Raw genomic sequence first — 23669 nt, forward strand, 5'->3', positions numbered from 1 at the left:
ACCCTGTTGAATCATCTTGTCAATTATAGGTGTAATTCCCTCAATTATTTCTGGTGTCAATCTGTACTGAGGAATATTAGGATAAACAATCCCCTCTTTCACTGAAATCTTTACTGGATCTACATTATTCATCAATCCCACATCTTCTCCAGTAAAATCCCAAACTGCTGTTTTCACTGTGCGTCTCAACTCCTGAGGCAAATCATCTGGATTAAACACAGCATATGTACCAACAATCTCACTCTCTCTATTATCTAGAGTCATTCGGTACAAAACATCCTCATCTGGTGTTTCAAAAGCTATTCCATCCGGAGTACAGAAAATTGTACAATTCATCTTGCACAATAGGTCCCTACCTAACAAATTCACTGGACTAGTGTCACAGACAACAAATCTGTGCATGTCTGAAAATTTCCCTATTCTTACCCTTACTGGTTCGGTAAGACGAGTCTTAATCTGTGTATTGGCTACACCAACTACTTGGATTGCTTCGTCCGAGAGAGGAAGATTTCTAATATCTGCTGACCTGACAGTTGATCTTGTCGCTCCTGTGTCTACCAAAAAAGTAACACTCTCCCCATTTATTTTCCCATCCACAAATGGTCCTGCCTGGTCTAGTTCTAGAGTTGCACCAAGTATGCACTCTTCCTCCTCTCTTCGGCACCGTCAATAGTCCCCTTCAGACTCACTCCCCTCATTCTTTAACCAGTACTGTTGTACCAGATTAGAACGTCTCGGTTTGTTTACCTGCTCATCATTGTAGAATCCTGAGTCCTGGTTATACTTTTGGGACCCTCTATTCTGCGGCAAGGGCGGTTTTGGTTCTTGGCTCTGCTGTCTGACAACCTTCTGTTGTTGCTGCTGTTGATTACACCCCTCTGCACCTGTTGATTCAATGATTTATTCTCATTACTCACTAATGGTGGATTGGTACACTCGGATCTCCAATGCCCCAATTGTCCACAGTTGTGACAAGGGAACTTCTTTTTGGCCTCCTCTAAATTCCCCTTTCCTTTTCCCGCAAATCTTGGTCTACTTCCAGGATTATTTGCCTGTTCCACCATCTGTGCTTCTTGTCTTTCAGCAACCTTCACCTGTGCCCACATTGCCTTTTCTTTCAGCTTTCTCTGTTTGGCTTCAATCTCATCACTGAAGTACTTTGCATGTCTCAAGATTTCATCAATCTTTTTACTCTGCCAATCAACTGTATGCTCACGTATCCTTTCACTTATTTCAGGTCTCACGCCATATACAAATCTGTATACAAAATGACTCAAATCCTTGTCACCCAGGTGTTCATCTCCACTAAACTGTTTGAAAGCCAGTATCAGCCTTTCGTAAAAAGCATGAACTGATTCTTTCGCTTCTTGATGTGTTCGATCTATCTTAACCCAGTCTGTCTCTTTTGGAGGTACTTTATTTTTCAGGAACACAATAACCTGATCGTATTTTTTCATAACCTCTGGATCTGGTGCTCCTGTTTTCGGATCTCTTGGGTACTCCTTAGCAGGCCAATCTACAACTATTTTACACTCAGCCCACAAGTCTGCCGGAACAATTATATCAAACAGGCTATTCAGGTCAATCCACAGCACTTTTGACAATTTCACAAACCTGTCTACCTGCCTATACCACTCGACGGGCTTCTCTCTCAGTCGAGGAAAATCATTCGTAAATGATAAAATATCCTGTCTAGTCCATGGGACATGTACATATCCACCTCCAGGAATCTCTCTCATAGGATAAGCATCTACTGTTTTCTCTTTTTCTCTCATGGGAAAAGCTGAATAAGTCCTATCCACTGAATCTTCCCTTTTCTTGTACCATATATCCTTCCACTTTTCTACATCACCCCATTTTCGCAATAAGGCAATCATTTCCTTAATTTGTCCTGTTCTACCAGCACCATTCAGATTCTCAATATCCTTGTCTATAAAATCCATCCTGTAAGACCTCTGCAAAACCTTCACTTTATCCATGTCAACTCCTTGTTCACTCGCTATTGCCCTTAACCTGTCATGTGTACTCTTAGCCCTCCAGGTAATACTCTTACACATGAATAACAACTCTCCATCATGATGGTTTTTTAGTATATCTGTAGGAATTGTCCCTGCAATAAGCTCCTCTAATTCCATGTGCAACCTGGCTACATCAATTGCTTGTGAATCTTTATCTTTCTTTTGAAGAACCTTCAACCAATCATTCAAATCCTCAGCTGTTATTTCAGTAGACTTTTTCACTGCACCCACTTGTTCTGTCATCCTCTGTGGTTCCAAAATCGTTCCTCCCAAACAACCAGTATTCATTCCTGAATTAGGCTGTACATCTAATCCCCCACTACATATGTCATGTCTCGACTGTCTCAAATTATTTCCTCCTGTTCTCGTTCCTGATTCCTCCAAAGAGCAAGTACCAACCAGACCATTTCCAACATAAGGAACTGTCAAACCATTTTCACCCATTCTTTGTTTATCAAAAATAGGCACAACCGGACCAATCGTTACAGGTACCGTCACTGCTTCAAGATTTTTCGTTAGTTCCCTAATTTTCTCAGTCAGCTCAGTTGTGGTTCTGGCTAATTCTCGTGTTTTCTCGTCACTGACTCGATTCTCTCTCTCTCGCTCTCTCTCTCTTTCCCTTTCCGCGAAAGAGCTACCACTTCACAGATCAGGTGTCACAACCTCAGTTTTAATAATCCGCAAAGTATCTCTTACAGGAGTAGCAGCTGGCGTACTCTCTTCTGGTTCTGATCTATATGGAGGTGGCCTCTTGTAAATCATGTCATCCAAGACCTCATCCTCATAATCATTAACTCCATACCTTCTCACTTCTGCATCAGACACCTTTTCTGCACCTTTCCTTCCTTCTGCTTCTTCAACTGTCCTCATAGGATATAATCCCTCTGACATACTAGCATCTCGCCATCTCCTCATTCGATCATGATGAGTTTCACGATCATATTTTCTCCCAAAAAAGTATCTATAATTGTTTCCACTCCTCTGCTTTTCTCGCTCATGCACCTCATCTTCCCATTCCACCAACGCCTCAAACTGTGTCGGCCTTGGTCTAGGCTCTAGACACATCATTTTCTCCCGTAAATTTCTTAACACGGCTAAATTAAATGAACCATGTTCCGGGAATGCTAAGACACCATCATCCTTAGTATACTTAGCCCAGTTATCCAACCATATACAGGTATGATACCCATATTTCGCAACCATGAAGGATGCAGGAGTTCTCGTCGGAGGTAACAATTCACCTTCTCTAGTTATTATATTTTTATCCTTGTCGAACCACCTTTTTATTTTACCGAACAAGGATTTCTTCTTCTTTTCCTCCGGTTGGTAATACATTTTGATGTTTACCAGTATTCTCTAGTCTCTTCCGTACAGTTGCGGATCTTTTTGTCCAATAACAGCGCGACTCACACCAACACACCAATCCTGGAGCGTCTATGTCACACTGTACTCCTTCCAATCCCTGCGCGGCTCACACCAACGTACGAATCACAGCGCGAGCACTGTTCTGATCCACTACCCAATCAGAGCGCGGTCTATATGACGTCAGCAGTCGCTGCAGTCGCTCCTGCTCCTGTCTCCTATCACTCGTCTACCCCTCCTTTACAAAGCCTTCTCAGTAGACTTCATTTCAAATTTCCACAAATCTATTAGTTACAACATATAAACATCTCCACTGTCTGTTTCACTAACCACAGAATAGTAAAGAAAATCTTCTTCACAAGAATCCCGCTTTTCTCTAAAACAGCGCTTACCTCTGCTTTATTACGGAATAATTACTCTCATTGACACAGTAGCACATCCCTCTACTCTGCCCTTCTAACTTGCATCCATTAACTGTTTCCTCTAGGACTACTCCAAAGAGTCTTACAATCAATTAAATGCTCATACATTCACGCACTTTCACACCAGAAAATGTAGCACATGCACACAGAATCCTGCCTTTCCCGAGAACAGCGAACAGTCTGTCCCGCTACAGAATTATAACACGCGTTAACCAAGCAGTGCTTACCTCTGCCCAGTCCTTCAGACAAGCTCAGAGAATACCTATTACTCCTCCCGCGATAAGCTTTAACGGTGAACCTTACGGATCCCTGGGACTTAAGACCAGAGTTTCACAAATAACCTTCGCTACCATACACACTCCTTTTATACCGGAAATATGTTTCTAGTAGTAACACACGACGATGTCACTGATTCCGAACCCAGACAATGTGACGCGCAACTTCAATTGTCACACGTTTTTCCTGCATACGTACAGGTAATTCCAACAATCCAGTTTTTCCCGAGAGCAGCACACACTTCCCTCTGCCCTACTACGGAACCGTCACCAGCTCCCAAATTCCAGAAGCACTACATAAAACTCAACACGACGACTTCAACATATAGTATTAGTACATATACCAACATCAATCAATAATAAATGAATCAAAAGCCTATGTACAAGCAATCTAATCTGATCAAGACAATAATCAAACCATCATACTGCTACCAGGAAACTGCTGCAGATCGGCGCATATAAAATCTCCCTGCTTCCGCGGACAGAGTAATTCTACAGTCACACGCACAAACATACATCATACGCTAGGGCCCATCACACTAAATTCACACTATTACTCTATCCACACTGAATATAGGAGAACCAATCTGCATCTACAATGAGGTCAATGCAACCTGAATGATATTGCCTTGAGTCATGATTTTAAACATGAGAGATACATCTGAAACTCAATAATTGACAAAGAATAAACACCCGACAATGAAATTCAAACAATGCTTGTTTATCTAAATTAATTCAAATGGAAAAGTCAATCAATAGCAGATTTGTCATTCTCATAGTTACCTATTCTAGCTAAAGGGTCAGGACAGGTCTCTCGGTAAAGTCTCTCGAGCTGTCGTCCTCAGCATGGGTAACATCCAAACGCGATGATCACCAGGAAAGAATGAATAAACGAACGAACATGGACCCTCTCTAGTCTAACATACTTATAGGTTATGTTGCGAACAAAAGTAACAAACAAAAATTAGATATCCATTGAGCCGCTGAGCAGAGCGAGCAGGAAAGGAAGTCTCTCGGTTACATTTAGAAAACCTCCGCTCAGGAAAAATCACAAAAATAAAAAGATGGAAGAAGGAAACTCGAGTTTGCAAATGTTACTTTCGTAAATGTTCTTCCTTGATATCTTAGCAAAGCCACCACAGACTGGACAATGTTCATTGTGCTTTATCCTTGTCCAAGGCCAGCTGGAATCGTTCCCAGAGCTGCTGTCCTCACGGAAGATTTTCTAACCAGGCAAAGGCTGTGGTCAGGTGACTCTCGACCATATTCAGCAAGGTCTCTTCATCAAAATTCATTCACTCGAGCGCAGGCTGTAAATGGCAGCCATCTTGTTTTAGGCCAAAACAGACCATCTTAATTAAAAGAGACACAAAGCAACGTTACCACAGCATAATGATTAAACAGTGTTAATCCCCACTAATACCCTTATGTGTATGTAATTATCTAGCCTTTTGCAACACAATAAAGCATTAGTACAGGTTATTTCAAAAGCGTTTTGTGCTCTAAACAAATAGAACTTTGCAACATTCATTTAATTAAAACTGCACATTATTATTAAGCGACATATATGCATCCCCACATGTATTTTCTATCATTAGTAATGTTGATTAGTCAGGACAAAACTAATAATTAGTCATTATAAATCAATAATTTTAGTCAAACATATAAACAAAACTGAAGCTTAAAACTCGATAAATTTTCAACAGAAAACTCTGCTCCAGCACTAGCTTGTGGGTGAGAATGTTATGGGTTGAGTGTGTTTATGGTTCCACTGCGTTGGACCAGTACTGAGTTTTGATGAAGGTGGATGTACCGGGGGTTGCTCCTCAGCAATAAAGGATCTTTCTTCATCAATTGTCTGTCATCACTTCACCTGATTAAAATATTTTTATTCTTTTTCTATAAGCTACTATGCTGATTCGGCAATATAAATTTCTCAGTACTATTCGATTTAAAGGTTGACTTTTTTAATTGATATATTTGCCAATGTCTATCGCATGCTATTTTATTTTATTTGTATGTTTTATGGACTGTATTCCGAAAAAAACGATCTTTAACGCGGAAGAAATTGAAAATAGGAAAAAAGAAAAACAACAATCTTTCGAGATGAGCTTTTCCGGTAAACCCTGCGTCACTTTTACGCCAACCTCAAACATGACAAATCGTCCTTTGTCATTGCTGCCTAGGCCAGGCAAAACAAGGTTGTTGTTAGAGTAATGATTTAGCCTGACTCTAAAATGGCCTAGGGAAACATTGTCTCACAGGTTAGACGTACCAGCCTGACGTACTAAAGTTCATGGTGTCTACCCAGAAGTACATTTGTTTGTGTCACATGATCCATGGAAGTCTCGCGAGAAGTACTGGAACGACGAACTAGAGACGAAGCTACCGATTGAGGCCAGTTTCGGAGAGGAAGAAGGTGCCGTTGAGCAGAGGCCGAACACCCCAGCGGTTTCTTCTGCGCAGAGGTGAGGATGATCACCGGGTAGGGTTTTGTTGGATATACGCCAAATTACGGTGACATCTCAGTGCCTGTGGCAGGCCTCCGAATGGTTACTGCGTTCAGGCTTTGATACAAGGTCGGTAGGTGCTTGCGAAATATGAACGATGGCGAGAACCAAACTGCCGATTAAACCATCGACTGCGGGAGCTTAGACGGTCACGGGACTTCCTGTGTCACAGTGGGTTGTGCAGGGAGCCTTCGTAATAAAAGGGGAGCCATAGGCGTTTCCTCACTCTGTTAACTCTATTGTTAAATATATTCCTGCTATCATAGCCGTGCAGGATCTTGTCCCAACCAGAGCACAACTACACTATATGAAAACTCCTCGGTTTCTTTCAATGTTCGTTTTATAGGGATATGATGATTTATTTCTCTTAACATCGCGACTTGTCCAACACAAAACGTTCTGCAATCCTAATCTCTGTCTTCAAAAATTACCCGTAATTGTTTCGTTCTCCCTTTAAACCAAATCTTCAGTCTCGGGTGTATGACCAAGCAGGACAAAAGCAAAACTTGTAATCTGCTTCGGGACATCAACCAGTAGCAACTTGTTGACCATAGCATTTCAGAATTGTGATCTACCAACACTTTACTTTTAATGAGAATGGACAAGTAACTTCTATTTTTTTGTCTACTCTAGTTGTCTCTGAAATGTTGAAACAGTTTAGTTTATTGACATTTGTAGAATCTGTCTTTTATTGTTGTGATAGCCTTTGTGGTAGTTTGACACCAAATGGAATGTCCCACTGATTGGAAAGTAAATATTTATGTATTTATTATGAGCTATCTCAAGGATATCTTTAAATATCACTTACTTTGCTGTCCTTACATTATTGTTTTAGTTATCCTGAATAGTAACATACCTTAAATTCTGTATAGAGGGCACACTCGAGATGGTTGTCTTGATTTAATTGTCTAAAATGTATCCACGTTCAAATTGTATTTAAAACTGATTAGATGCAATCAATACATCAGGTATGCTGCACCCTCCCTCCAAAAGGTACCCAAAACAGTCCTATAACCCTCCAGGCACGGTCTTAACATGATGGTGCGTTTCCTTCCGACACCAGTTCTTAAAATCTAAATGCCAGTTATCAAGGCGCCTTTTTAATTTTTTTTATTTAAAGGCATAAATCCTGGGTTCATAAACCCAATTTAAAAAGGCTATCTATTGAGACTGTGGATTAAAAATGCTGAATTCCCATTATTGTACATGACCGACCCTAACAAAGTGCATGACCCGACTAAGAGACACATAAGAGCAATACTGTAAATGAAGCAAGTATCCGATCTCCAGGGTATCTTAGATAGTATTAAATATGATGGTACGTTTAGGAGTAAAAGTACAGGGAGTTCCACCAGGAGCAGCAATCCTGCTGCTCAGCTCACCAACTGCCAACCTCAGTCATCTAACATTCCACAGCATCATCTCGCTCCAACATTCCACACCACATTCACACTGGCTGAGCAGCAAATACAACACATCTCCTTTCTTCACGGTGAACAAGAACACCATGCAAAGACCTGAAGATGGCTAAAGGGCATACAAGTTAAGATCAAAACAAAAAAACGCATACAATGGGTGTGCAAATTAACATCCAAAATGCAAACCAAGCACTAAAGAATCTAACAATTTACGTGAATGTTAACAAAAGATATGAAATGATGGAAAACAAAGCCCACCCATGTACTCACAATAATGAAAACAACAAACTGGGCAGGATAAAAACGTGACTGGTATGAGTGACTCCTATCTAGTCAACTGTAACACAGTGCCAAAAGGGTGAACTGCCTAAATCAAGCCACACCCACAAAAATTGTGGGATATCAGAGAGGCTTAGCACCTAAAAGCCTTCTCACACAGAACACCAACAGTGAGGGATCCACTTACCCCACAACACCAGGGTGGTAACCCAGTGACCTAACACCTAAAGTCATCTCACACACTACACCAACAGGGTGACTTACCCAAATCAACCCATACCCACAAAAATAGTGGTAGGCCAGAGAGGCTTACCACCGAAAAGCCTTCTAACGCACATTACCAACGGAGAGTGATTCGCCAACCCCTACAACCACTCCAAGGTGGCAACCCAGAGTGACTTAACATCAAAACGTCAACTCAAACACCATATCAACAGTGGGTGATTCCTACCACATTCACACACAAGTAGCAACTCTGAGTGACTTTATGCCTAAAGGTCAACTCACACACAAGTCATTCTAATGAACAAACATTCTGACTGTAACCTTCCAAAAACACAGCACCAACAGTGGTTTAAGCAAAGAATGACATCCCTTCCACGACGTTTACAACATTTACAGTGAAGCACCCCATCAAAGTATTAACATTTTCTGTCAAAAAACCATATCCCTTCAGCTTGAAATATGGTGCATAAACTTTGGCTAGAACAAACGGGGTCTGGGGTTTTACCAGAGTTCCCAGGGTGAGTTCCAACCCTACCCCTGCACTAATGTGGTTACTACTACAAAAGAAGGCAGTATGGGTTGTCAAAAACGAGGAAGGCGATCCCTGCTGCCTGAAAATGCACATCCAACGTTAAAGAAAACCTACTTGAGACTTGTCGCTTTGATAATGACACTTCCACACGTTTTAGCACTAGTACTTCTTGCTGAGTCGTGAGCCACCACTCACAGAGCAGCTTGGGGCACATGGACGCGCCTGCCTCGATGAATCACTATGGCAAGGCTGAAGGCATGCATGTGCAGCGCCGCATAGCTTACAAGCTCTTGAAGAAGCGGCTCACGCTGGAACAAGAGAAGACGGCGCACAAGCAGGAACCGTGACTTAGCACCTAAAAGTCAACTCGCACATCATACCAACAGGGTGATCTGCCTCCATCAACCCACACCCACCAAAAATAGGGGTAGACAAGAGAGGCTTAGCAACTAAAAGCCTCCACCCCCCCCCACCCCCCACACACATACCACCAACCCTGAGGGATTCAATTTCTTACACCGTCAACCGCACCACAGTGGTAACACTGAGCGACTTCACCAAATGTCAACTCACACAGTCATTTTCAGGACCAAACATCCTGACTGCTAATTTCACTAACACCACAAAAAAGTGACTTAATCCATGCACTCATCTGGAAACACCCGAAAACTTAAAAATCCTCTTACAATATTTAAATACGCTTAAGCATAGAGTGAAACAGTCCTTCCATGAAGTTAGCAATTTTAGCGAAGCACCCCAACCATGAAGTAAACACATATATATATAATTATTTTTTTGAAGCACACATATCACAGTTGCAAAGATGGCAGCACATACGCTGGGAGCGTGCCAGGTGGCTTTAGGCACATTCGTGCTGCACAACGTGAGGGCTCCTCACCACTCAATGTGGCTCACGGCATAAGTGTGCACCAAACGTTAATGCACTGCACGCACTCCAGATTAAACTTTACCATCCACGTGCTTCCCTCACTCAAGCGTGCCTCAAACACACATGCGCAGCACACATTTGTGGATTGTTAGGTGATATGTCACAGGTTGTCTCACTGGAGCTCCACGCGCCTCTCTCGTCATGACACCACACCGAGACTCCGCATCCTCGCAAGCATTTTGACTAGGTAAGCTTTATTCAAACCCCGCACTAAAATACCAGGCCACTGGTCCTCTGAGTCTTTCCCTTTAGATGGCCGCACTAGAGCACAATCCACCTGACCACTACCAATTCTGTAAAAAGTAAATGTCCGCCAACAATGCACATAACATGTGCCGATTGATCTTTATGGGCTCCTCCACGAGCCAAACCTCTACTAACACGGCAGCTCTCCTCACAGGTTCACTCCAAAAGTCCAGGAACACACAGCAGGATCTGGCATCCCTGGTTTGGGGCCTACCGGTCTTAAGGTCACTGGTGGGGCTCAGGGCTGCCAGCTTGCTGTTACACACATCACGCTTAGTTTCAAGGGGAGCTTCTTCATTAGAAAGTTACTTCAGGCTTCAAATTGCAGTAAATCAAGTTTCGGTAAGTCTCAGTTTCCATGCCGATCTCACATGCAGGTGCTTTTCAAAAATCGTCGCCAAAATGTTGTAAATGAAACTAGAATCCGGTCTCCAGGGCTTCTTTGGTAGTATTTATTATGATGGTAAGTTCAGGAGTAAAAGTACAGAGAGCCCTACCAGGAGCAGCCTTCCTGCTGCTCGGCCCATACACAAACTGCCAACCTCACTCATCCAACATTACACAGCATAATCTCGCTCCAACATTCCACACCACATTCACACTGACTGAGCAGCAAGTACAACAAGCACTTAATGCTTGATAAAAATCCAGTATCATAGTGCCTGCCTTCCTGTTCCTTTCAGCTTGTTGGGGGCCACTTGAGTTGATTCAGATAATACAAAATAATTCCCGGGCCTTCTCTTTCAGTAGACATACCGCCCAGTTCAATAACTCAATTTTCGAAACGGGGCTTCTAATAAGACGATCAGTTCAAAGTGCACGATTCCTGTTGCAAATAATTTGCCCTAATAAAGTGCTTGACATTCCAGACTCTGTAGTGCCTAGTTAACCCCAAATGAGAGTACTTGATGCATTAAGCTGAAAGACCGATATCCGTATTTATAACAGTTCCTGTCTAGAGGTTTGTTCTGTTTTGGTTTCAAATTTGAAGCCGGAGTTCAAATTTATTTAAAAAAAATAAAATAAACGCCCTTTTCTAAAATAAATCTTTCAAAAAAGATTAAAACAGCATCATAAATAACTTATTTACACTATTTTTTTTCAGTTGTGAATTTTTCCAAAACAATTTTTTTAAATCTTCCCCACGTGTGCTTCATAGATGCTGTCTTTGAGGTTTTTTTTCCCTGTTGTCACCTGCTTGCATGGCACTTCCTTTCTAAGCACCCCTTCACTTGTTAGGAGTGTATGGTTATGACTTCTCCTTCCTTTGTTTTTTTATTTATCTAATAATAATGCAGGCATTTGTGTCCATTATTTAAATAATTCTTCATCTTTGTTTTCTTCTATTTATATATTTATTTACTACATAACTGTGTGACATGACAATCAATTTGGTGTCATAGAGGACTTGGTTACGCAGCTTACACGGGTGCTGACATCACACAATGAAATGTTCTAGATAGATGAAAAAAAGCAGCAGAAAGAACCTGTGAAGGAAACAGGCGAATTGTAAGTCAACAGCTTTTGTGATTAATATCCGCCTACAGAAACACTCTTTCCTCAAGATTACATCAATTTTGGAGAAGTTAAGTCATCAAAGATAGTGAAGGTTGCTTCCACTTTTACAGATCTGTTTTTCCTTCACATCTACCTATACCATCAAAACGGAAAGCTACGGTCCTGTAGTCTTTCAGGGAAACCACACAGTAGTTTCTAAACATCGTTTGCTAAATGAGTTCCCAAGTGAGACAGAACTTTCATCAGGAGTGTGAAGCTGCCGTCAACCGCCAGATCAACCTAGAGCTGTATGCCTCCTACGTCTACTTATCAATGTCTTACCATTTTGACCGCGATGACATCGCACTTAGGAACTTTGCTAAGTATTTTCTAAAGCAGTCGTTTGAGGAACGTGAACATGCCCAAAAGCTGTTGAAGCTGCAGAACCAAAGAGGTGGCCGGATCTTTTTGCAGGACATTAAGAAGCCAGACCAAGATGACTGGGGGAGTGGGCTGAATGCCATGGAGATTTCCTTGCAACTGGAAAAGGACGTCAACCAGTCACTTTTGGAACTGCACAAGTTATCGATTGATCAGGATGACCCACAGTTGGCAAACTTCCTGGAAAGTGAATATTTGGATGAGCAGGTGAAGTCAATTAAAGAACTGGCTGATTTTGCAACTAGTCTGCGCAGGATGGGAGCACCACAGAATGGCATGGCAGAGTACCTTTTCGACAGACACACCCTGGGCGAAGAATCCAGTTAGATGACTGTTGACTCTTTTTGATTTTCTTTCTCTCCCTTAACCTCAGTCGAGTGAAAGATTTGTATAGGTGTGTTACTCTTTGTTGAAAAATAAAATCTGTTAAACAACCTTGTTCGTGTTTTGGAAGATGCGTCTGTTATTTTGCACATTACAGTTATATTTCAGGACTAGCTTTCAACATCTTGAAACAAGTCTCCCTATTAAGCAAGTCATGTAGCTCAGTATTGTACATTGCATGTGTATACTATCTCGTTCTCTCTGTAAGATTGAAGACCTCCAAATAGGTTTTTCGAGTAGACAAATATTCAGTGACACAAATTCTGTCAAATGAGTTATAAAAATTTACAATTAAAACTTTAGTTAAATTGGTGGGCATAATTTCAACAGCTAAACAGTTTACTAACCCTGTATCCAATTTGCGATGACTACCTGTAACCTTTAGGGAAATCAGTGTTATTCACCCCCCTTTGGGTCTTCCCACTATAGAAGGGCTTGCAGGTTCAGAATAAGTAGTATTACTGCCCAACCAGAGAGTATTGTCCACTTCCCAACATTCTTGAAGCCCAATGACATCATATTCCTTTAAAAAGTTATTCCAGATAACGTCATCCATTTTATTTCTTATCCCTGCAATATTGCAGCTAAGTATATTAACTGACCCTGCTCTACTTAACCTGTTTCCTTGGGCCAAATTATTTATGGGCTCCCTTTGTGTGCCCTCTTCCTGCCTTTGAGTAAGAAAAACATTGGTTAGTCAATCATTGCCATGTAGGTGACTCAATGGTGCGGATCTATTTGCTATTTCCATCCCACTTGCGACTGGACTATCTCTTAGGACATGCCCGAGGTTAAAGGAATTGTGGGGATCCCACTCACCAGGGGGAGATTTCCACTCGGCTTCGAGCTGATACCCAAATTTTGCCTATTTTCTCTCCATTGTGGCCTTGAGGGTGGTGTTAAATGATTGGCCCTCTCAGCCATTTTAGGTGGGTAAAAAAAATCCCAGAGGAAATGCCTGGATTTCCCCTTTATCACCATGCTTTACATCTCTCCTGTCAAAATTAACAGTGCAATCTCCCTCATTGTTTTTAGGACAATGGCCAACCCATCTGGCCATTATAATATAAGATGATGCATTCAAACCTTCCACAGAGTGTGTTCAACACCAAAATGTGAGTTTACGTATTAACTTTCCCTTTGTTTCACTAACAATCTCCTTAGGGGGTACCTCAGTTAACACTGCTAACAATGGTGTTGCCTCTGGGGGCAGATGAAGCCTTACTTGGCTCGCGATCCCATCAGACTTGGCCGATCCAACCATAGGCCTAACATCAGCTCTCCTATGAGCTCCTTCATTAACCAACTTATTGGTATCTGATTTAGCTCCTAAAGGGGGCTCGGGCTTCTGAGGCTCAAGACAAGAAGTACTAGTGCACTCTTCCTCGGAGGCAATCGCCCCGTCTTCATTTGGATTACTATTTATACAGGATGATTTACAGTGTTTTCCATTCCCGCCCTTCTCCTTCGAGGTAGTGTTCAGGCAAGCCACCCCCTCCCATTTTCTCTCAAGGTATGACAGCTTCTTCATAATTCCATCCACCCCATATTTCATACAATTAATTAGTTCCACTCTTAATGTCTCAAAGTGTCAGTATGGGTTAGAATTATATCCGTGGGTGTAACTCCAGAATGAGAGGGCAGCCTCTCCTCAATACTCAAGTGACTTCCACGCCCCTCCTGAGAGACCAAGTCCTTTTTATTCGACCCTCCCTTAGCTCCTTTCTTCCTCTTTTTCTTCAAAGGTGCTACAAATAATTACCTTGGAGAGTCCACAGCCGTGTTAACACCAATCCCCAATTGCATTTCCTTGCCTGAGTTCAGCATAGTGTAATTTGCTTGAGTAGTCCTAAACCCCCAATGTAGTATCTGCAACAATGTCCGTTCCTGTAGTACGTGGGGCTGCCAAAGGAAGAGTATTACCAACCACATTCTCATCCCCCATGCCCAACTGAGCTTCTACATTGTGGATCTCTGTGGTGATAGCCCCTACAGCTCTGGTTAAATAAGACATTATAGAGGCACAGTTACGGGGTATCTTAGCATTAGGTTTTAACAGATCATTTGAACAGGGTAATTTACACTTGCCCATGTTGACTTCCACACGTTAGAGGGGTTGCCCAGCCTGCGGACGGGCGCAGACGGGCCTGCCCTTGGCGCAGCCCGGGCACACATGCGCTGCAGGAGCCCGTGAGCGTTAATAAAGCGCCTCCAGGCGCGGTGTGGGTGTCAGCAGGGCCCAAAAAAGCTGGGACTCGTAGTCCGGAGTCCCCAGCAGTAGTAGGCAAATGAAGAACGGGCTTCCTGCGCTGCGGGAGCCCGTGAGCGTTAATTGCCTCCAGGCGCGTTGTTGCGGTATGGGCATCAGCAGGGCCCAAGAAAGCTGAGACTCGTAGTCCGGAGTCACCAGCAGGAGCAGGCAAATGAAGAACAGGCTTTAACAGCTGAAGACCCTGGTTCTGATTCCCGAGTCAGCACTTGTCCAAGAGATCTATGAACATACCATATTTCCTTCTCTCCACTTCTAAATATGTATACTATAGGAACAAGCTGCACCATGTGTTGTCCTAATAACCTGTTAGTACCCTTTGACTTCCACCCACAGAATAACTTCCAGGGTTTCATATACGGCAGCACACCGCGCAGTTCCCATTTGAAGGCGTATCTGTTCTTACTATTGCCCAATTTCATGGTGCTCTGTCTACTGTCCTCAAAAGAATAGAAGGCTGAGTTGACCTGGCATTCAAACGTGTACACTCCATATCGCACATCAGAAGGGTTTTCGGTTCACTGTGCCGCTTTCGTTTGTGTTATCCAGGCTCAGCTGTACCCTATCTGGTTTACTGAATGGGTGATTGATTATTCCTCTTTTGACTTCCTGTGGAACATGAACGGTTAACATGGCATTGATGGATACCTGAGTTGGTCTTCCAATGACAGGAAGAAGGCCTTTCAAGAAAGAAATTGGGAGGGATCACCGGGCAAACCATATTTCAAGCTGAACAGGGTTGCATTCACTCTACATAGACTCAGCTGGATTTCTAAGATCATATTCGTAGTGGGGGCAGGTCTGTTTCTATAGACGTTATAAGATTGTAGCTGGAAATTAAATTAACTTTGACTGTATGCAGAGATCATGTGTAATGTTTGAATGCTCTACTAAATTCTTCCGCCTTATCTTTGGCATTCCCCCCCCAAAAGACTGTTTCATTTGTTTCAAAAATTGCAAAAAGGGCCAGAGATGGAGAATTTTAAAAATGGTAAATAATGCGCAGCAAATTTATTGATTTCACCCTAGGTCTAGGTAACCAAATAGATCCCCAAAGAAAGGAAATGGCGAATGTCGGGCCACTACGGAATCAATCCCAGACCTTACATCTCCCCCCGGCAGCTGCACCCTTGGTATTGGTCCTAGGGAACACACCTTTGATGAACGAGGGTCAACCGGACTACACAAGACAATTGATGCATAAAGCATTACGCTGGTTGACAGATAAATTGAATGGGGTGGGGGGGTTAGAGTCGGGAATCTTTCAAGCCAGCTGATTATGGCCAGAAGGGCAGCGTGGGTAGGACCAGCTAGAAAGGAAATGGCAGGAGACTGTTTTCAATTTCAATAATGAATTTGTTGTCCTAAATACATTTTGGAATATTTAGGTAATGTCACCATAAAGAACTCCTGAAATTGTGTTACCGTTTGGATCTTTGGAGTGGCAGATAACAGTTTATAGAAATAACCAATTTATATCCGAGAAAGAACCAGCCTTGGAAGTTCACAGAGGATTCCTCTATGATGCAAAGTTTAACTCTTGAATCGATTTGCCCCATTATCTGACCTGGAAGCGTGTGATTGACTGCACCGATCTTCGCAAATCTCTCAAACTAACTGTGAGAACCTGGCGCGGCTGGTTTGTTCTACCGAAATAACCCCTGATCTAACCGAGCTACAAAATGAGGCCACTAAAAAGCTCCTCAAGATAGCCTCATGGAATGTGGCGGGTATTTCCCAAAAATTAAGCGAGGAGAATTGGTTGAAAATATACCAAGGACATGATGTTGTATGCTTCCAGGAGACTTGGTCTACTGACCCAATTTAGGTAAACAAATATTATTCTTATCAAACACCAGCTAAACCCTCATCTTCAGGAAGTGCTAAGGGGGGTATTCTGACTTTGATCCCGAACAATTTTCCAGGGAAGGTAATAAAATTCGATTCCCTGAGTGCAAACTTCCATATTATTACACTGGAGATACACCAAGAAGGTAGATGGCTTTTAATTAATACCTACAATAATGAGTTTGGCCCAAACAGACATGCTATTGTGGGTGAGGTCGATAAGGCTATAGAACATGCCATAGGCAATAGCAGAAACAACGTTTTTAATGTTGCATGGGTGGGAGATTTTAATATATATCCCTGCAAATACATCATAGTTGCTATATGTGGAGTAGAGTATTTGGGGGGTGATATTATAAATCACTTTGTACACAATGAATATGGCAACGGTTTGAATAGGATGTTATCAGTAAGAAATATGGTAATGACGGGTTATCTAGAACCATCAATGGGGAATAGGGCAGGAACTTTCCAAAGAAATGACCTAGAGTCAACTATTGATTGACTGCAAAAATCATATCGACTACATTAAGCAATATAGAGCTCTGCCTTGATCCAGAGGCTGAAGGAGAAGAAATGGTGAAGGCCTTCTGTGAGCTCTTTGAGAAGGTAAAACAGGCTCTTACACGTACAAAAGAAACAAACGAGACCCGAAAGGGGCTGGTTTGATTTACCCTGTACAAAAGCAAGGAGAGCCTTAATTCACTCTCTGAAAAGCAGATCCAGAATCCCAGATGAAACCGGGGAACTGCGGGCCACATATAAACTCACTAGGAGAAATAGAGAGAAGGCTATAAAAGAAGAAATTTGGGAGGAACTTAATAAAGCAGCAAAAAAGAGTAATCCCCGTGATTTATGGAGGATAAGTGCACCACACTTTAAAAATCCTGTCAATCCTACATTACATAATGTAGATGAGGAAGCATGAGTTACCCACTTTGAGAACATCTTTGCCTCAACCTCCCAAATCCCACTTGTTAATATGGGACCAAGCCAACAGGCTCCCCTCTCCTTCTCACTCATGGAAGTAAGAAAAAGTTTGATGTTATGCAGCTCAGGTAAGGCTCCAAGACCGAATGGTGTCCCAATAGATTTTTTTTCAGGGAACACCAGAAATATGGGCACCCCTATTAACGAACGTCATGAACAGTATAAGATCAGTGCTTGAGCCTAGCACTTATAATAGAAAAATATACCAGGATAAAGGAGGAGAAAATATACATGGCTTTCATGGACCTGTCAACAGCATTCGACTGTGTGGTCCATGAAAAGCTGTGGACTATCATGGGGGTTGACCAATATTGACTTTTATTAGACAACTGTAATCCAACGCTATGGCCTCGGTCCGATAAACAAAAAATGGAGACTGTACTCGTTTATTTAAGATTGCCAGAGGAGTAAGGCAGGGTTGCGTCCTTGCTCCGTTTCTCTTCTCTATCTACACAAATGGAGTAGAAGTGGCCCTCACCAAGACTACAAGAGATGTCCCAATATTTAATTCGCAACTCTACCTATTCTGTCATACGCAGATGATGCGGTGTTGATCGCCAGGACGGGGTGCGGCCTTCAACACCTCATATCCTGGTATGTATCTTTTATGGACTCATTAGACCTGAGGGTAAACCGCACTAAGTCCTTTGCAGTTATAGTGGGAGCAAGAACAAGCAATGGCATAGCCAATAGGTCTCGCCTTTGGGACGTTATAAGTGTTTAGCCATGCAACAGTTGCATAACTAAAAACTTATAAGGTCCCAAAAGCGAGACCTATTGGCTATGCAAAGCGGCCGTGAAAGTAATCGCGGTAAAGCTCGGCGCCCGCGCACTGTAGCTCTAGGCTGGCCTGGTAGCACTTTATGGAGCCCTCTCAATAAGTCTCGCCACACCAGCGCATGCGCTGGGTCAGGCGAGACCTAAAAAGGGAGAGAATACCTTATCTCCATGTAGAGAAGGAGATTGAGGTGGTGGACTTCTTCCCTTACCTGGGGGTTCTCATTGATAAGGACTTGTCATGGAAAAGGTTAGTGGAAGGAAGAAGGGGTATAATGGAAAGAACACTGTCTGCCGTTAAAAACATTTGCAAAAAAATTGGGTGACAGACCGCTCGTACAAATAAACATATACCAGGCCAAAGTTAAGGCAGCAGTAACGTATGGGGCTGGAGTGTGGGGCACTGTAGATACTGGTGCCCTTCAAATTATTGAAAACAAGTTTTTTAAATCCCTAGTTGGCCTCTCCGTTTCGGCCTCTACCTATATTTTACATTCAGAATTGGGACTTCCCTATATAACAGACACAATACAACTGGCCCCTATTGTTCTGTGGCACTCAATCTGACGAAGGGACACAATCCCCCTGACTCAAACAATAACCAAGAACTGTTTATAAATGAAAAATTGTAGGAGGTCCAGATGGCTGGGCTATGTAGAAACACTCTTGAATAAAATTGGCCTATCTCAACTGTTTAAGGACCCATCTAAATGCAAAAAGGTCTCAAAGGAAAAGATTAAAACTGTTTCTAAAGAGGGTGGAGTATGAGAGGAAGAAACACTATAGACAGAAACACGCAGTTGCAACCTTTAGCTCAAACCCTCCAGTGACAGAGGATCATTTTTTTTAACTTGGCAGATGTCACAAACGCACAACACGGATTTATACTGATGAGGTTTCGTTTGAACATGATCCCACTCATGTTAGCTTACCCCGATAAAACCTATAATCATGCTGATCTAATTCTGTGCCCATGTGACAAACTGTCAAAACAAACTGATTTGCATTTAGTTTTATTTTGCAGGCTATATGAGAAGGAGAGGAATGACTACTTAAAACCTCTATTACCGAAAATGAATTTTAATCCATGCCGGGTGGCATTATATTTTTTAAAGTTTATCTGACCCCCTAACTTGTTTTTCGTTAGCTTCGTTCCTATGGGCCTGCATGGCAAAAAAAGGGTGAAAGCATTAGTCACCGGATTGAGCACTTAATAATCATTGTATACTATATGATGGGGTAATGGCCGGTTTAATATTTTGGAAAATTCTTGTGTTTAAATTTTTTTAAATTATAGATAAAATGATAAAATAATTTTATTACCTAAATTGAAAATGAATATTGAAAATAGGCTTTTTATCTTGTACTTTTATGATCATTTTGTATTTGATTTAATAAAGGGTTTGACTATGACTTCACCCAGTTGCCTTCTGTTTACAGAAACCTTAACTGCACTCTGTGGCTAACATTGGGACTTGTCCTGTCTGTATTACAGTTTTTGATAGTCTGGCATGTTAACTTCTTCTGGATGTTTGTTCATCCTGCTTTTGAGTGACTGATTATTGGCCTTCTAGGGAAGATTATGCTTCGTCCAGCATAGGGGGCCAAATGTCATCAGCACAATTTTTGCAGATTGTTGGCAAATTTAAATTTGTTCATACTTTTAACTCCAGCCGTTGATTATCATTTGTATTAATTTAGAATGTTTTTGGCCACAGCTGTTTCCTTCATGTATTCCGATGAAATCATTTTTGAATATCTAGACTTAGTCCTTTTTTTTGGAGTGGAGGATGGGGGGGGGGGGGGGGGGGAACCATTAAAATTTCAATTGTTTTGGGAACCGATTCTTGACACTTCTTCAGAATAGAGCAAATCCAATACCAAGAAGGTCCTTAAGAACCATTACCTTTTTCTTCAGATCATAGGAAGTCTAGACTACCGGGACAACAGAGCAAAGTGGCATTAGGGTCTTGAAAGTTGTCACTCAGAACCATATTGCAGACGAGGCGTATGACAAGGGGCATGCATGGTTAGGGTGCAAATTTGGATCACCAAGGGAGCTCAGCATGGTTCTGAGGCAGATTCCAAAGATGGGGAAACTACATGAAATAGGGATTAGTAGTAGAAGAGGGTATCGCAACTGACTTTTCTTTTGCTCCCTTTCTATCATTCTACATGTATGAAGTATCCCAGGAAAATTCGGTAGTTCTTGGGAGTGGCTGTTCTTTTTAAGGTGTGCACCTAGTCCCAATTTGTAAGGACAACTCCTTTTTTTTGTGAGGCCTGCAGTACTGCTTCTGAAGACTTTGTCCATTACTTTAGTGGTTAACCCAAGGGCCGGAATTTAAAAGGTTGTGACATATTAGCTGGATTACTCTGTTTTTTGGGAGCTTTTTAAGAGGGACTTACCAGACTTCCCTTTGGCTTTCCCTTTGTTGTTTGGAAGGCACCACATTTGTTGGGTTGAGTGGTGTTGGGACGAAAAGTTCTGTGCATAGTCCTGCCCTAAGTGCCCCCAAATGCAATGATATCTGGATCCCTAGTGCTGACCCTTCCTGTCATTTGCAAACATGAATTGTGTCAAATATGCCAGAGGAGATCTGCTGTGAAGTGAGCCATGACCAGTACAGCAAAGATTGGGACATTGCCTGTGTGAGTTGGCCACCCATTAGGCCAAAGGGGGCAACCTTGAAGAGGAACCTGCTGTTTTGCCTATCGAGCCATCGCCCCATTGAAGAGCAGGTGGTGTGACCCCCTTATGCCAGAGGGGGATCACTGGAAGAAGAGTGGGAGTGCAGCCTGGTGGATGCCATCATCGTGGGGAAATGTCGCCATGTTGATGTGTGCGGGCCAAATGCTGACTAAGGATTGGAACCTGAAAGTTGACAATCCCTCCAAACTCCTTTCTCCAATTCCCACCCCCACCCGAAGGAGAAGGCCAAAGGAGACCTACCGTTGCATCAGAGGAGCGGCGCAGGAGAGATTCTCTCAAAAAGTTTGGTCGGACGATCACTGCTGGTGCGGGGAATACTGAGCAATGTGCTGGAAGCCCCTAGGAGAACTTGTCTACCAGATAGTGCTTCAGTACTAGAACACATTTGACTTTTGTACCTGAGTCTGAATGGGGTGGGACTCCTGCGACTCGGACTGCTAGTGGGGCCTAACCTGAATATTTGGGGGGGGGGGGGGGGCGGGGGAGGCTCTACTTGTTTTCTGTATCTTACTAAGGCATGTGAAAATATATATTTTCTTAAGAAGAAATGTCTTTCACCAGTGCTGTGTTTCCCCTCTTGAGGCGATAAGTGCAAGAAATGGTACTTCCATTTTGTGATAAATGGAACCGTTTTTTGACAGACGCAAGATAACTAAAATAACAATATAGTGCAGATTGAGTTTAGTTATTGGTTTAGCAGTATTTGTAAGGGACGACTTAAAGGTATATGTCTAGATTGTCAAATCTATAGACTTAAACACGGACATGGATCAAACCGTACAGGTTTTGTTTTTGATGTTTCACTTGAAATGTGTGTGCGCTTTTTTTGTTGTTTTTAAAACTCTTTCTAACACTTTTCATTTGCTCATCAGATGGCAGAAGAACTTGCCAAACAGTTAGCCAGCTACAAAGCGCAGCTTCAGCAGGTGGAAGCTGCATTGTCTGCAAATGGAGAGAACGATGACCTTTTAAAGCTGAAGAAAGATTTGCAGGTGAGAACTGACAGCTTACATTTTTTTTCTTTTTCATTAATCTGTAGTGTGCTTTCACTTTAAGATGATGAATCATTTGTTTCATTCTCTACTAATCGATGACTTTGTCACACCACTGCCAAATTTCTGCCCATCATTTCCTTTTAATTCCTAGCAACACAATTTATTTGGTCTTGAGCACGTTCCTGCACAAGAACCCATGTTAATTTGAAACTGATTTGTGTGTGTAGAGACAAGGAGAGGTTGAGGCTCTATATGCGCTGTTTAACATCTATGTTCAACCCCTAGCAATGGTTGCAAAAAGTAGAGGGATGTCATTGGTATCTTATGCCGATGACGCCCAGCTAGTCTGCCTTTTCCAAAAAGTGTAAAAACAACCTCTTTAAATTTAAAGAGGACCTGTTAGCGATTGCAGACAGGATGACAGCCAAGAGATAGTGCTCTGGTCAGAACAGTGGTGACCGGATAAACTCAAACCAGCTTCACTGCCTAAAGAGGCGGTTAAGAATCTTGGCTTCTGGATAGATAGGGATCTTTCTTTTGATACTCCATCTAAAGTTCTTGCAGGGGTCTGTTTTGGACTGCTGAGGGGGTTGAAACCTCTGTTTGGATATTTTGACCCAAAAAACCGCCAAACTATTCTCCTGGCCACAATCTTATCCAGGTTGGATTATGGCAACTCCCTTTATCTAGGCGCCAATAAATCTTGTATTTTACGCCTCCAAAGAATTCAGAATGCAGCGGCACGTGCTCTGCTGGCACTTCCCAAGTTTTGCTCGGTATCTATTCTTTTACCTAAGCTTCATTGGCTACCAATAGCTAAAAGAATCCAGTTTAAGTCCCTGTGTGTAGCCAACAAAATTCTGACACAAGGCCCTCCGATCCTAGTGGACCTGCTAGTCCAGTACATCCTGAATCGCCCCCTTGGCTCTGCCAACTCGGGACTAGTATGTACCCCCCGATTTCAAAGAGCCTAGTGGTCGATCTTTTATGGTCCAGGCGGCCCACCTTTGGAATTCCCTCCCCATCTCGATCAGAGGACTCCAGATCATTTGACTTTCCGAAAGGCTTTAAAGACCTGGCTCTTCCCGGCGTAATTCCTTTTGCGTTGGTTGGAGCAGTTCTATTGGCACCTGTCCTTTGGTTTGGGTAGCGCTGGGGCTATGCGCTGTATAAATCCGTAAAATAAATCGGATTGAACCTGGACAGGAAAGAGCAACTCAGATCAGTGTTTTTGGTGATTTATTTATTTTTCTTGCTTTAAAGTCTCTGATCCGAAGAGCATGAACCTACACTAAGTGGGCTAAAGTGCCACTTTTTATTTTTTTATTTAAAGTAAGCGTACAAGTACAGGACTTTGTTTAAGAGAGTAGAGATCGGTGCCCTTTCAGTTCCAGTACTTTGTTCAATAGTTCCCTTCTTCAAATGTGTATGGTTGTCCCCTTCTTATCACACTTTTGTGGCAATATTTATATGCTTGTCTTCCCTTAAGATTTGCCAATCACTGGTGAGAGCATTCCTT

The 23669-nt window shown here is 42.4% G+C and overlaps 1 protein-coding gene and 1 pseudogene across 1 annotated transcript in view; both read left to right on the forward strand.

The window, feature by feature from the left end:
- Window positions 1-6387: 6387 nt before the first annotated feature.
- SMNDC1 (survival motor neuron domain containing 1) overlaps window positions 6388-23669 on the forward strand; it is a 108892-nt gene continuing 91610 nt past the window's right edge. The window contains exons 1-2 of the mRNA XM_085603433.1: window positions 6388-6545; window positions 22028-22147. Coding sequence (XP_085459559.1) covers window positions 22028-22147 — 120 coding nt within the window. The 5' untranslated portion in view covers window positions 6388-6545. The remainder of the gene's footprint in view (window positions 6546-22027; window positions 22148-23669) is intronic.
- Window positions 11915-12501, forward strand: LOC146867022 (ferritin heavy chain, oocyte isoform pseudogene; annotated as a pseudogene).

Source organism: Triturus cristatus, chromosome 1_2, assembly GCF_964204655.1.
Source record: "Triturus cristatus chromosome 1_2, aTriCri1.1, whole genome shotgun sequence".
NCBI classification, from domain to species: Eukaryota; Metazoa; Chordata; class Amphibia; order Caudata; family Salamandridae; genus Triturus; species Triturus cristatus.